The 15,597-nt window shown below is 45.9% G+C and overlaps 1 protein-coding gene across 1 annotated transcript in view; it reads left to right on the top strand.

Moving 5' to 3' along the window:
- Positions 1-15,597, top strand: part of CNTN4 (contactin 4) — a 132,356-nt gene that overhangs the window by 21,803 nt on the left and 94,956 nt on the right. The window contains exons 2-3 of the mRNA XM_041425712.1: positions 7,081-7,207; positions 8,554-8,729. Coding sequence (XP_041281646.1) covers positions 7,081-7,207; positions 8,554-8,729 — 303 coding nt within the window. The remainder of the gene's footprint in view (positions 1-7,080; positions 7,208-8,553; positions 8,730-15,597) is intronic.

The following is a 15,597-nucleotide window of genomic DNA, read 5'->3' as shown; positions in this document are numbered from 1 at the left end:
TTCACACATGTCCAGTTGCAACGTTGTCTCAGGGACACAGAAATGTTCCAGAATTGCCAAAACCAAACAGGAGGCCAAGTATTTCTCCAAGGAGAAATTCCCTGCTGTGGACTGAGTTAACAAATAGGTATTTTATTCTCTGCTTTGTGCAGAAAATAAACTGTGCAAATAATAACCAGTTATTTGTTTGTGCACAGAATAACCTGTGTGTGGTTTGAAAGCTCTGTGCCTGTTGGTTGGAATCCCTGTGGATTCCCCTGTACCCAGTTTGTATTCCCATGCCCTAATTGCAGATTTTGTGCTCAGAGCAGGCAGATTTCCAGTGCCCCTTGGCAGGCTGGGCCACCCCAGTGCCTTTCTGACCAGTGCCACGGTGCAAATTAAGTTACAGGTGTTGGCTCTGGTTGTGCCAGGCTGATCATCCTTCCCCTTCCCAGCGAGCTCCTGAGGGCTTGGTAATTCCATCTGCTTATTCACAAATATTTGACAGGGGAATCCATGGCCTAAACCGCTCTGTAAATAGCTGGATAAAAAGCTGGCAGGGATCAGCTCTCCTTTGGCTGATGTACTTAAACCTGGAGGGAGAAAAGAGGCTTCACCTTGAAGCCAAGCACCAGAGAGCTCCTTTCACCTTGAAGCTTTCTGCAGGGTTTGGCTCCTCAGTCAAGTGAGAGCCCAGACACATTGCCAGAGTTGTCTTTGTTTTTGCACAATAGATGAGACAGATTATAGGTTATTGCCCCAGGGACTTGTCCTTTCTAAGGTTTGGGGATTTTAAAGGAAAGAGGTTTTTTCACTACATAACTCTGCCTGTCTGCTGCTGGGGTGGGGAGCATGGCATTTGTTAACCTGGCTTTTACACACCTTCCTGATTACATCAGAGATTCAAATCAATTGAAGTCCAGGGAGGCATCGTGGAAAGGAAATATGTGGCTTTAAAATATGCACATGTAGCCAACTACTTCTGCTTTTTTAATAGATCCACTTCACAGTCCCTGTCATACTCAAGACAGCTGAAAGTTTTACAATAATGATGTGTGTTCTTGGCAGACAGCAATTCTATCAGCACCTTACATTTTACTAATAAATCAATAGATAATTAGCACAGGCCTTGGAAACATTTCTATTCCCAAGCAGCTCTGTGCAAGAACGCCCAGCACTGGTGGTAGCACCATTAGCACTGTATTAATACTGTATTAATCTGATTTTTGCTATTGTTTTATACTCACAGCTCTGTCGTGGGCTGGTATTGTCCCCAACAGGGCACTGTGAGTTCCTCTGTTTATTTTCCTGCTCTTGGCTGTGATGACTCAGGGAAGAGGCTGCGTGGTGAGGAAATTTGTGATTTTCTGCAGTATGGGAGCAGTGTGCTTTTGTGGGACATGGGGATTATAATCAGGTTGTTGTTGACTTGCTAAGAGAACACAAATTGCATCCTGGTAAATGAGGGTTTTGTTGGGGGACAGGTCACCCTTGTGCTGTGGTGGGAATGGCCTCTCCCAGCAGTCTGGAGCCAGGAGAGGAGGCCCAGGGAATATCCACATTTATGTGCAGGCTATCCACATGTGAATATCCACATTTGTGTGTATGATATCCACATGTGAATATCCACATTTGTGTGTGTGATATCCACATGTGAATATCCACATTTATGTGCAGGATATTCACATACAAATACTCACATTTCTGTGTATAATATCCAGATGTGAATATCCACATTTGTGTCTATGATATCCACATTTGTGTCTATGATATCCACACAAGTATATCCACATTTGTATATATGATATCCCCATACAAATATCCACATTTGTGTGTAGGACATCCACATTTGTGTCTATGATATCCAGGTATGAATATCTACATTTGTGTGTATGGTATCCCCATGTGAATATCCACATTTGTATGTATTATATCAACATTTGTGTATATGACATCCACATACAAATATCCACATTTGTGTGTATGATATCCAGGTATGAATATCCACATTTGTGTGTATGATCAGAGCTCAGGACACCCTGCTGAGTTAACCCTACCTTCCATCCAGGCTGCCCCAGATCCCTGGGCCACTCCTCAGTGGAGCTGTCAGAGCAGTGCTGGATCCATCTCCAGTGCTGCAGCTCCTCCAGGCCTGCCTTTACCAGAGAGGAGATTTATTCCCTCCTGTCTCCTGGGCTCCTGTGCTCGCTGGGGAATATCTGACCCTGCTTTGGAGCTCGGGTGTCAGCACTTGTGTGGCAGCTGTCACCTCTCAGGCTGGGCTGTGCCCTGGGCTGGGGACAGCAGGACAAGAGAGGGGACAGAAAAGAGGACAGCAGGAGGGGAGAGGGGACGGCAGAAGGCTCACAAGTACCTCTTGGACACCTGTAGGTGCCACAAAAGAAGCCCAGTCTTGTATCAAGTGGCTGTCCCCAAAGATGCAGAGCTACAAGTGGAAAACACCACTTCATACACTTTTAAAATATTTGAGTTTTATCCTTTTTTTTTTTTTTATTTGAACGGATGCACCTTTAGTGGGTCTTGTTCATTGAGAAGCCTACAGAATTAGTCACAGCAGGACTATGTGGTGTGAAATATTCTTTGTTTGAATTTCAAAGGCAAGTGCAGTTGCTGTTAACAGGAGTGACAGGCAAAAAGGAAGGAGAGAGCCATCCAGTGGAGCCCTTTTCTGCTCAGGAGGATGGAGTGCAGCTGCTCACCTTGAAGAGCAGGCTGCTGTGGCAATCAGCCTTGCCCTTGAGCTGTCCCATCCATTCCACTTCCCTCTCTTCTGAAGAGCTGCTCTTCCCAAGGTGCAGTTTTGTCTCGAAGAAATACCAGCTTGTAGCAGTGTATGAAAACAGCCCAGCACACAGAGCAGGGATCAATTCCCTCAGCAGCAAACAAGGAAAGCATTTCTCTCATTTACCCTGGATGTACTCCAAGAATTCTCTGTTCAGTTTAGTTATTATCTTTCCCTACGGTGTGGAATATTCAATTAAACTTTCTCTCAAATTGGCCATAACTTTCAATGGAAATTAAAGCAGTTCTATTTAGGTACCAGTAGCTGTCACCAGGCTTAATGTTCAGAGAGAATAGGAATGGTTCCACCTGTTTGGTGTGAATTAACCTCGGCTGACATTCCCCATGCTTCAATTCCTCAAAAGCAGGGGAAGATGACAGCATTCAGCATCCAACTGCACAGGCTGGCTCTCAGCTTTGGGGTACTGGAGGGACACAGCAAATACACTCTTCATTTGGAATGTATTCCAATTAATCTGGCTTTTTTTTTTTTAATAGGTTTTGTAATGCACTAGGGGGAAAAATATATATCGAGCAGAATGTTCTTTGAAATGATCTATCACTTTCCATCCAACACCATATGGACACACACCTCCTTCTGTGGTTAAAACGCTTCTTTTGTTGTCAAATCCACTGAAATGTCCTAGATCCTGCCTCTGACTGAAAGAAACACACTTCTGTCAGAGGAGGCAGACCCAGAGCAGGAGTACATTTGTTTCATCTGACAACGAGGGGGAAAAATGCTTTTTTGGAAGCCAATCTTGTTTGCAGGTTGTCTTAAGTCGAGGGCGGCTCTTGTTCGCTCTGGGTAACTCATTTTGGGCTCTTCAAAAGAAATGTTACTCAGAAAAATAAAATCTGCCCCTGAGAGTGTCTCACAAGTTAGTTTGGCTGGGAAAGTTATTTATTTTATTGTCCTGGGGCGGTGGGAAATGTGTGAGGAGTGGCAGCAGCTGTTGAATGGTGTAAAGGGGAAGTGGGCTACAATACCTGGGCACTTTCAGATATGCACTGCTTCTTGTTCTTTTTTGATGAAATGACCAAAAAAGAGTCTATTAGACACAATCTGATGAGAAGGGTGAGGGAAAAAGCCTCTAAGCACAGCAAAGAGCCTCCTCCTGGCCTCTGTGGATTGAGCTGCTCATACTGCTCATGGTGTTCAACAGTGATAAGCCAAAAATGTGTTATCACTGGTGGAGTGCAAGTCCCTGGACATTACTGCGACAGAAAGAAAGTTACCACTTTGAATTTATTTTTAAAAGTGTAGAATTTGCATTTCAGAGTTATCCAAACAGCAAAACTTTGCTCCCACAAAAGCAGACACTTCAGTGGAGCAAACACCTTTGGCTGTGCTGACAATAAACATCTGAGTAACACAACTTAGTCAAAAATGGGCTTTTTCTGGTGCAGGCACTTGTAGCTTCCTGTCTGCAAGAATCTAGATGGCAGCTTGTTTTATTTATTAGTGACTCTTTAGTGCTCTGTGAAGCAAATCCTCCTCCTGTGTCAGGTTCTGTGGCTCAGCCCTTATCACCCAGTGGTGGGATGTGGGCTGCAGTGATTTCCATCACACATCAAGGCTGCAGCAAAGCAGCTCCACAGGCTGAAGATTAAACAGTTTGGACTTGCTTATCTTGGTTATACACAGGCAGCAATAAGAGGAAGAAGAAAGGCACTCAGAATAATTTTATCTAGCCAGTGTTGTGAGGTTTTTGCTGCTCCTCTGCTCCCTGACAGGCTGCAGCTGCTCTCACAGCTTCTCCCTCTGCTTGAAAATCACACCAGGGTTTTTCCTCTTGCTGTCCAACAGGAAGGGCAGGCTGTTTTGGTTTGGTTTTTTTGGTTTTTTTTTTTTTTTTGCCATGTAACAGCTGAATGTTGAACGGTGTCAGCAGCAGGTGGAATATTTGGAAGTGTTTTCATTTGATCTTTCATGAGCTTCCACTTGAGCTTGGGTAAACTGAGTTATTCAGTAGACAAATCAGAGTTTTCACCTATTTGTGACTATTTCTACCTTTAGTTCTCTGTCTTGAGTCTGTGCTTTTTAACTTGTTAATTGCTCACTGATTGGTGACACAGGATGGGGTGGATCAGGTTCATTAACCCTTGAAGACCAGGATGCTGCAGGTTCGCCTCTGCTCCTGCAGCAAGGTGATGTCCTGGAGGTGTGGGGACACTTTTGGACCCTCAGATTTGTTCCTGTTTCCCACCTCAAGTAGCTGAACCGTTCATTTTTAATGCAAACTGTGTTTTCCTGGGATGGGAGGAGGAACAAAGCCAGACCTTTGGTGTGATGTGATATAAATTGACATTCTCTAATTGAAATAACAGCAGATGACAGCCCAGAGAGGGGTGTGAGGCAGGTGACAGAGGCAATCCAACACATCCCTGACTCAGCAGCCCCTAACTGGATTATCTGGGATGCTCTGGCTCGTGCCACCATCAGACTCTGTGCTCCTGGGATTTGAGGCATCTCTCACACAGGACCCGAGCACTCGTGTATTTTCCAGTGAGAAAACTGGATACATTCCAGTATATTTTAAATCTCTTGCTTTCAAAGCCACTCGTACAGTTCTCAGAGCTATAATCCTGATGGACCAGGCTGTAATATTCCTTCTTAGGTGGATGAGGCTGCTCAGGGAATGCAGGGTCTCAGGAACAAGTTTGGATGCCATAATCCAGTCCCTTATGCTTTATGGCTATTATTATCTTTTCCCACCAGCAACATGAGTTGCACACAGGTGTAATTTAAAGCTAGAGATGAGTAAAATGTGTTTTGAATAATAGATGAGTTTCAGTCAGGTATTGTTAACATATAATTAAAAATCAAGATACATACAAGGCCTGTGACTGTGCTTGTGGTGGGGCCTGAGGGAGGGGACACAGAGGTGGTTCCCTTCTAATCTTCCTGACAGAGTTTCTGTGAAATACTTCTGGGGAGATGACAGAATCTGCTCTCCCTGAGTGAAGGGCTGTTTTTCTGTCCTTGGCAATCCAGCTGCTTTCCCAGGGTTATTCCCATTCATTCTCACCTTCCTTCCATCTGGAAGATCCATCATCTCCCGTTCACTCTTTTTTTTTCTCTATATTTTTTGTACATTCCATCACCTCTAAATTTTATTTATTCATTTTCCCCTGACCTCCTATACCCACAGATCTCCCGTATCCGCATCTGGGTGGGCTTCCAGCAGCCTGACTGAAGTGAATTCCGTGTTCACATCCCTGGAAGTCCCTGCACGCTGAAAGAACAGAGTCTGCAGGGCAGCAAAAGATTGGAAAATGATTTAAAAATGTTAAATCAAGGCTCCTTCCAGTCAGCTGAAAGACTTTCTGACTGTGAGCACTTCCAGCGTGTCCTCACTTGCTCTGAACTTAGAGGAGCAGCCAGACATTGACACTGATGAGAGGAAAAGTCTCGGTGAAATCAAGATAGCTGATCTTTTCAGGCAGGAAAAGTTGGTTTCTTTTGTGTTCTGAACAGCCACTGTGGAGATAAAACTGATGCAAGGAGGATGGAGAGCAGGGAGTTTAGTGAGAGCTTTCTGTGGGTGTCTTGAGCAGTGTCAGAGAATTTCCTGAAATTCTGCAGGGCGGTGGGCAGGGAAGAGCTGCACCTCAGGGATGGGCCTGTGGGCAGCTCCCAGGTCTGAGAGAGGATAAATTGATAAGGTGAAAGCAGAAAGTGGTTGAGGAGAGAGGAAAGGAGAAAGGGAGGACTTAACAGCTCAAAAAATCAGAGTGTATTTTTAAAATGCAGGAGGAAAGTCAGCATGAGGGAGGCTCCCGTCAGTAATCACCAACCTCAGAGTGCTGGACTGCTGGGAAATGACTCCTGAGCTCCTTGAAGGTCATGTCAGATGGTTTTGCCAAAATATTTTCCCTCTTCCACCTATATCTAGTGTGAATTTTTAATGCTCTGAAGGGCAGGAGTGTGGGATGTCCTTGTCAGGGCTGGGAGCCTCATTCCTGGCGAGCTGGGGGGCTGCTGCCAGGGGCACTGTGATTTGAGCTGAGCTTTGCTATGCCAGCAGTGCCTGCTCCCACTGTTTGAACTTTGGGTGAGGTTCTGTTGTGTGCTCTCTTTATTGTAGGACATTTTCATGACTCCATGTGAGGTTCAGTGGCTTTTGGGAAAAAAAAACAACAAAACTGCTGTTATCAACTAAATAAAGTGACATCAGATCTTTTCCAAGGTGGAGGGCACATGACCTCTTGCTGCTAAGACTCTGGTGTATATTTTAAGCCTGGAGCATGGAGATTCCATGAGTGACCTGTCCCATTTCCCTGTCCCTGCAGATGACAACACCCTGCACGGGCCAGTTTTCCTCCAGGAGCCCGACAGCCTCATCTTCCCCTTGGACTCAGAGGAGAAGAAAGTGAAGCTGAGCTGTGAAGTGAAAGGAAATCCCAGACCAACCATTGGGTTTGTTCAGTGTTTGACTGTTCTTAGAGCCTTTCTGCTGTGTGTGGGTGATGTCCCTGGAGGCAGCCACAGTGCTGATCCCAAAAAAATCCGTGAAGTGAAAGGAAATCCCAGACCAACCATTGGGTTTGTTCAGTGTTTGACTGTGCTTAGAGCCTTTCTGCTGTGTGTGTCAGTGATGTCCCTGGAGGCTTCCACAGTGCTGATCCCAAAAAAATCCCCAGGGGTAGCTCTGATCTCTGCTCTGTGACCAGGGACAGGACCCAGGGAGGGGCTGGAGCTGGGACAGGGGAGTTTAGGTTGGATTTTAGGGAAAGGTTCTTTCCCCAGAGGGTGCTGGCACAGCCCTGAGGCTGGCAGAGCTCCAGGAGGGTTTGGAAAACCCTCCCAGGGATGCCCAGGGTGGGATTTGGGGTGTCCTGGCCAGGATTGGACTTTGATGGTCCTTGCGGGTCCCTTCCAGCTCAGGATGTTCTGGAACTGGAGCTTTAGGAACAGAGGGAATGGACACCAGGAAATGTCCAGGTATTGCAACTCAATTGCAAAACTTGGACAGGAGTTCTAAAATACTACAAAAGGATAATAAATAGTCCTGGCTCTCAGATTAACCATCCTTTCCCATAAACACGGACAAAACTCCTCATTCTTTTCAGCTTTAGCAGCTGCTTTGGGATCCTTGGAGGAAGGTGCTGTCTTCCTGCAGTGCTGCTGTAAATCATGGGTGCTGCTCTTCTCTCCCCTTTGGTGCCTCTCACTCTGCCCACCAGTAAATGCCACTGTGAAACCAGTCAGAGCCACCAGGCCTCTGCCTCTGTGCTGCCTCCTGACACGGGCAGCTCTCAGTGCCATAAAACCCACGGATCCATGGTGCAAACACAGCTCCAGAGCTTCTCTGTGCACTCGGGAGCTGGGAGGGGCTGGAATTCCTCAGTGCCCCGCTTTGTGACAACACCTGCCAGGAGGGAATTTTCTGAAATTCATAAACAAACAACCAGCAAGTGGGGAGAGGGGGGAAAAATATCCTCAGTTATTGAATGGGTTAGAGATCCTGTCTCAGGGACTTCCCCTTGCCAAGTGATTAATTCCAAAGAGCAGCAGCACCAGCAACTACAGAAGCATTAATCATTTCAGAGACTGAAATATATGTCAAGGATATTGCTCTTTCAGTTAAATACTGCACTATTTCAATACCACTCAGGAAATTTCCATTTTTGCACCGTCTTTATTTTATTTTATTTTTAATAAGTAGTCAGAGCCATCCTAAACCTTCCTTTACTTACGTCACGCTGTGTTTCCAAACACCCAGGAGCATCAGCAGAGTTTAACTTTGGCGTTCTGTGCTGCAGATGGAAGTTAAATGGAAGCAGTATTGACGTGGGCATGGATTACCGCTACAGCCTACTGGAAGGAGACCTGCTGATCAATAACCCCAATAAAAGCCTGGATGCTGGCACGTACCAGTGTGTGGCAACAAACCCCTTCGGAACCATTGTCAGCAGAGAGGCCAAGCTGCAGTTTGCCTGTAAGTCACAAGGCAGCCTCTGTTCCCATGGTGTGCTGGAATAATTGGAGCTGGGTGTCTTCTCCCAGCTTTTCCTGGTGGGTTATGGGGTGTTCTCTGTGGGAAATGGGTTTGGAGAAAGTTCTCAAGACCCACACAGTGTGCATCCGTGTGCCAACCTTGAGATAAGAAATGCTGACTTAGAAATGCCCTGGCATAGGATGGACGTTATTGAGAAAGAAATAGAACTAGAAATACGTTTCAAAGGATGGCCTTGCACATAAGACTGGATATTTTGGAGAAATAGAACTATGAAAGATTCATTGTGGTGGGACCCACGAGGGGTAATTTTAGATGATTGGCTTTAAGGCATTTACAGTGTGGTGTGGCTAAAGCTGACAGGCCAAGAAACACTTGTAGTGTATTGAAATTAGGAAATAGTTTTTGATTGTGATGGCGTGAATTACAATATCTGTATTGTCTCACCCTTCACGTGAGACTGAAAATGGAATAAAAGTTTTTGTAGCGCCCCATCTCTGGGTCAGAAAAGGATATTATCTGACAAATTGGTGCCCCATGCTGATCAATAACCCCAATAAAAGCCAGGATTCTGGCTCTTTTCCAGTAATGGTGGGGAACTCGGATAAATGGGTTAATTTTTGACTCCTAGATGATATTTTAGTTTGCTAAAACAGCACAATTAATTTAGAAACATTTGGATTAAAGAAAAAAACATCAGGGTTTCTCAAGGTGGGCTTTGAAAAAAACAATTTTTTGTCTTCTCTAATCAAAGGGATGGCAAACAGAATTAGCTGAATTAGGAAACACGGAGTGATTTAAGTTTATTACAAAGGCTCTGCCTCTGAGGAACAATAAAAATGGGCATGTGAAGCTTCACCCTTCATCTGAGCAACCCCTTATTTTCCATCCTCATCTTGTGTTGTGTGGTTTTTGTTTTATCTCATTTTTATTTCTGAGGAAATGACTGTTGGGGTTTTTTTGAGAATGATGGGTGAGATTTGAGGGGCTTGTCCCCCCTCCTTTTAAGAGTTAAATTGTGAATCTTGGGGCATCGGTAATGTGTGTTGTTGTTCAAGGGCTGTGATATTCTTCTGTAGCCTTTTCAGAGAAGATTAAGCTGTGATTGAGCCATTCAGCCTCCTGTGGAGGGCAGACAGGGTCAGCAATTTCATCCTTGAAATATGTATTTAGGTTACAAACTCATTATGATAAAAGTGCTAATATTTCCCCTGAATACTTGCTTTTTGATATGGCATTTTCATTTCAGGTTTTTGATTTTTTCTTCCTCGCTCTTTTTCTCTTTCTCTTCCCACTTTTATTTCTTTTTTTTTTCCACGCTAGTTGTCTCTGAAATTGAACATATTTTCACCGAGTGAGGAATCTGCTGTGCCACAGCAACAGAATATGGATTAATGATACCCTCAGCCCTGTGCTTATAGCAACACAGGCTTTCAGAAAATAAAAAAGCTTTAAACTCTTGAGTATGGTTCTAATAATGGCTTTTCCACAAAGATCTACGGAAACACAGCTGAACTAGATTAAATGATGCACTTTTTATTTTGGGGGCTGGGGCTTAGCTTGATGATTTTATTCACTGTGCTATGGTTTCTGTTGGGAAATAACCCTGGAATCAAGTAGGAGTAGTGGCTGGGGGGCTGCTCTGAGGCAGCATTTTGGGGCTGAGCCCACCCCTCCAGACATGTGATCAAAGTTGCTTTTTGTGGCCTGGATCCTGCTTCCATTGAGGATGGAGATAAAGCTCCCATTGATTTCTAGTGGCACCAGAGCTGGCCCACAGCCCTCCCAAAGTGATGAATTTGCAGCTTGTTCCTCCTGCTCAGCTCCCCTCCCTTTGGCAGGGCAGGGAGGATGAGCTCCCAGAGTGTCCTTGCCAAACGATTGAATCACAGAGCCACAGAACGACCAGGTTGAAAGAGATCTTCGAGACCATGGAGTCTAACCCAGCCCCAGCACCTCAGCTAAACCCCGGCCCCCAGTGCCACATCCAGGCTTGTTAAACACACCCAGGGATGGTGACTGCACCACCTCCCAGGGCAGAACATTCCAGAACTTTATCACCTTTCTGAAAAAAACTTTTTCCTGATATCCAACCTGTATTTCCCTTGGTGCAGCTGGAGGCTGTGTGCTCTGGTTGTGTCAGTGCCTGCAGACAGAGCCCAGCCCCAGCTGAGCACAGGCACCTTTCAGGAGCTGTGCACAGTGAGGAGGGCACCCCTGAGTCTCCTTTTCTCCAGGTGAGCACCCCCAGCTCCCTCAGGGCTTCCTCTCAGGGTTTGTCTTCCCAGCCCCTCTCCAGCCTCGTTGTCCTCCTCTGGATGAGCTCCAGCTGCCCATGGAATAATGTATAGAATGGAACATCTCACAGGGGCTGGAAGTTGTCCTGTCACTCTCTAAATTAGAGATCTCTTATTAGATCCATACTCAAGAGTTTAAAGCTTTTTTATTTTCTGAAAGCCTGTGTTGCTGTAAGCACAGGACCGAGGGCATCATTAATCCATATTCTGTTGCTGTGGCACAGCAGATTCCTCACTCGGTGAAAATATGTTCAATTTCAGAGACAACTAGCGTGGAAAAAAAAAAAGAGGGGGAAGAGAAAAGGGAAAAGACAGAGAAAGGAAAAATTCCCTGGAAGGAGGTGGTGGCAAGATGAGGGCTGGTCTCTTCTCTGAGGGAACAAGTGACAGGACAAGAGGAAATGGCCTCAAGTTGTGCCAGGGGAGAATATCTGGAAAAGCTTCCTTCCTAAAGTGTGGCTAAGCATTGGAAAAGGCTGCCCAGGGCAGTGGGGGAGTCCCCACCTCTGGAATTGCTCAGACAGTGAGCAGATGTGGCACTTTGTGACGTGGTTTAGTGGCCCAACTCAAAGGCTGGGCTTGATCTTGAGGGCGGTTTCCATCCTGAATGTCTGATTTATACCCACACCTCATTGTCATCAGATCACCATGGGAAGCTCTCAAAATCCCCTGGAGAAGCTCCTGTTCTTTGCAGACCCTCCTCAGGGCTGTGCCTTTGGAGACCTGTGTGTTCAGATTTGGTTTCGTTTGGTGGCCTCTGGTGGTGCTGATCTTCCAGCCTGCCCCAGTCAGGCAGCACTGCTGGAAGAGGGTGCAGAGGAGATGGGACAGCTCAGGGCTTCCCTTCTGTTTTAATTCCTGCTAAGGGATGTCCAGGTTGTTCATGATCACAGTGGGATGAGAGAGGCAGGACAATTCCTGCTGATTCATGAGCTCCTATAGGGCAGCATCTCTAATTACAGACAACTTTGAAATTATTTTACCTTGCTGAGGCTGCAGTTTGTGTTTTACTGCCCAAGCTTTGGAACCAGATAGTTTGCACATCTCCAGTGCCCCCCACCCCAGGAGTCTCCAAGCTGTGTTTGCTCCATCTCCACCTCCACCAGGAGCAGCTGAATCACCTCACGCACAGGACCAAGAGATGACCCCTCTCTTCTCCCATGGAGCCATCCCCAGTGCTCACAGATGAAATATTCCCTCCCTGCTGTGATAACTTGACTCAATTTGGCCCTAAACTCCTCAGCAGGATTTGCAGTTTAACCTGAAAATTCACAAAGCTGCTGCCAGCTGCAGGATGCTGGTTTGGAAATGAACCCTGTGGGAGCTGTGCAGGAGCTGCTGCCTCTCTCATCAGCACTGGTGGCTGTCACATGCTGTTCATTTGGAATGGCTATCCAAAGAGGAAAATCAAGTTTGAATCAGAGCTGGTTTTCAGCCATATCATTGTTTTGCCCCCTGTTGTTACAAAAACTGCCTGCAAGTGATGTCTGTGAAGCAGGAGCTGTTAGACAAATGAGATCCACTTTTCAGGGGGGTTTTATTTGTGGGACCCCGTGAGGGGAGGATGGCTGATGTCCTTCCCCCTGCTCTGTGCTCAGAGGCCTCTCTGAAATCCCCTTTCCAACCCATTTTCCAGGAAGGAGTTTCCCTTGAATCTCTAATTTAGCAGATCCATGCCAGTGCTGTGGATGTTTTCTGCAGTTGGCCAAAATGACATTGAGATGTCCAGGGGCTGAGGGACCAATTTCAGACCAGCAATGAGCCCCAGGGGAGGATGATGAGTCTGAAGGGAGGTGTCCTCTGAGGATGCTGCAGCACAGGAGAAGCATCATCCTGCCCCAGGAGGTTAAAAGGAAGGGGAAAGGTCTCCTTGTTCTCTTCCTCTTCCTCCTCCTCGTCATGCAGGTGTCCCCCAGACAGGTGAAATGTCTGATTTTCTGGGTGGAATTGAGCTGAATTGTTTCACTCTCAGTGCCTGAAGAGCAGGGTTGGAGGTTGGCTGCTTTCCACCCCTGGGCAGGGAGCAGCCCCCACCTTGCCTCTGGTACCTTTTCCATTGGATTACTCATGAGGGGTGTTCCTGGGGGTCCCTTCCTGCTCAGGATATTCTGATTCTATTCCAGGAACTCTTTACTTCCTTCCTTGTTACCACGAACCTCCTCTGAAGTGAAGAGAATCACGCTGTTGTTTCTAAAAACTCTGCCCCACACACACTTTATTAAAAGAATTCATTTTATAGAAAGGTTTTTTCCTTCAGAAATAATTGTTAAACATGAATTAGCTGCCAGGACCCAGCACTACACAGGGCAAAGAGTGGCAGAAAATCCTGTAATAATGTGGTTGCAATGAGAATACTTTGGGGCTTTGACCTACCATCCCAAAATAATTTCACTGCGGTGGTAGAAAGAGAAAATTACTCCCAACATCCTACTGAAAAGGGTTTTTTGCAATATTCCCATTGCTGGAATGTTTGCTGTTATATCTTTTACAAGAGTAAATCCCATAATTTTCACCGTTAGTTGCTAAGGAACACATTGTAATGGCTGCTCAAAGTCTTTACTGGTGAGCCCTCATTGCCCTCCAGTGCATTCATTTTATCTTTTGGAGACTAAATTGTCAAGGAAGTCACTCTTTCAAGAACAATTAATAATGGAAACAATTTTTTTTTGGGTGAGGGGGTCTACTGAATTCCAAACAACCAAACCCACAATCCCAGGGACTGATCTGTGTGTTCAGCAAGCAAATGGAGGAATTTCCACAGGGATCACTGAAATCTGGGAGTTGATAAGAGATGATGTGGTTTAAACCTTCTGGAAGTGCAGGAGCCAGAAGGTTTGGGCTGGAAATGCAGAAGTCAGAGGTTTTGGGCTGGAAATGCAGGATCCAGAGGGTTTGGGTGGAAATGCAGGACCCAGAGGGTTTAGGCTGGAAATGCAGGAGAGGGTTTGGGCAGGTTTTTTGGGAGGCAGCTGGGATGGTTGGAGTGCCTGGCTCTGCTCATTCTTGGGAGATTTATGTCTCCAAGGTTTTATTGTGAGGAGCAGCAACCCAGCCCTGCATAATTCCCTGGCTCCTTCCTCACTCTGGAGTTTTCCTGGGCAGGGAAAGATCCCTGTGGAGTTCAGGGCTGGGGATTCTCAGGGTTCTGGGTGGGATCTGCTCACCTGCACTCATTCCCTGCATCCCTGTGCTCCAACACTGCTTTGCACCCCAGTACTGAAATATCCCACTCAGCTGTTCCTCACCCTGATGCCCCTTCTGTTTATTCAGCACCTGGACATCAAATCCCCAGTTTTTCCCACCGTTTCTTTCCATTTTTCCCTTTATTTCCCCTTTTCCCTGGCATTTTCATCAGTGATTGCCTCCCACACAGGGCCACAATTCAGAGATAAAACTCCCAGCCAGGAACTGCAGCTTGCTGACACCAAGGGCCCACAAATCTGCTTTAAATCGTTAAATTTTCTTCGTTTTTCTTTCTTCTTCAGAAATTGATTTTCTTAACATGACCCAATTAATTTCCCCTGCATCCCCCATCTCACTCTTTCTCTCACCAAAGCCTCTGTGCATTTGAAGGGTTTTGTTGTGACCTGAAACTCTGTGAATAATCATCATTTTGGAGCTGGAATGTCCAGTTCTGCCCCCAGGTTTCCCCAGCCCCACTGGGATGTGCCATCCCTGTATTCCTGCAGCTGTCAGCTTGTGGGAGCAGCCTGGTTGGGATGTCCCCAGCTCTTAAATTTTGTGGTTTCCTGCCAAGTGTCAAACCCCTGATTCTCCTCCAGTGCCTTTTCAAGGAAAAAAAGCCATTTATATCAACCACAGCCCAAAATCAGCCCCTCACCTGCCTGTGCCCCCAGGACTGGAGCTGGTGTGACCTTAACTCAGGAAGGAGCACATTTATTTGCATTTTTCCATATATCCCCACATGCCAGGGTTTCTCTGTGCTGAAATCCTGGCCATCAGTGTTAGAGATGAGCTCCCAACCTCTGCTCCTTCCCCACAGTCTCTACTGGGTGGAAAACTAGGCTAAGCCTCACATAAGCTCCTCTTTTTTCCCTTTCTTTTACTTTTTTTTTTTTTTTTTTTTTTTTTTTTTTTTTTTTTTTATGAATAGGACCAACAGGGAGTTTGCAGAAGAGGATGGATCTATAACCTACTTTACTTTCATCTGGGATAGAAGGACCCTTAAGTCAGAGCAGAAATGGAGCATTTTTACCTGCTTTGTTTCCCCCACCCAGGGTTATAAATAAGCTGAATTCATTATTACTCAAAGCAGTGGCACTTGGAAATTATCAATGCACGTTGTCCTAAAGCTGGGAATCTCCTAACCTGCCGTGTTTTTTGGGAAATTATTTTGGTTTCTGGCTGGAAGGAGCTCTGGAGAGGGCAGGGAGTTGCATGGGAGGTGTTGGAGCCAGCTGAGCATCACAGGCCACTCACAACACCCCAGTTCCTCTTCTGCTTTAGGAATTCAGGGAACAGCAAGGCACAGGCTTGATGTTTTTTTTTCATCTCTCTTCATATTTATTCATTTTACCTTTAGTATGAAAAAA

The sequence above is a fragment of the Onychostruthus taczanowskii genome, unplaced genomic scaffold (assembly GCF_017590055.1).
Source record: "Onychostruthus taczanowskii isolate IOZ18803 unplaced genomic scaffold, ASM1759005v1 scaffold9, whole genome shotgun sequence".
NCBI lineage: Eukaryota > Metazoa > Chordata > Aves > Passeriformes > Passeridae > Onychostruthus > Onychostruthus taczanowskii.
This window is presented reverse-complemented; position numbering and strand designations above follow the sequence as displayed.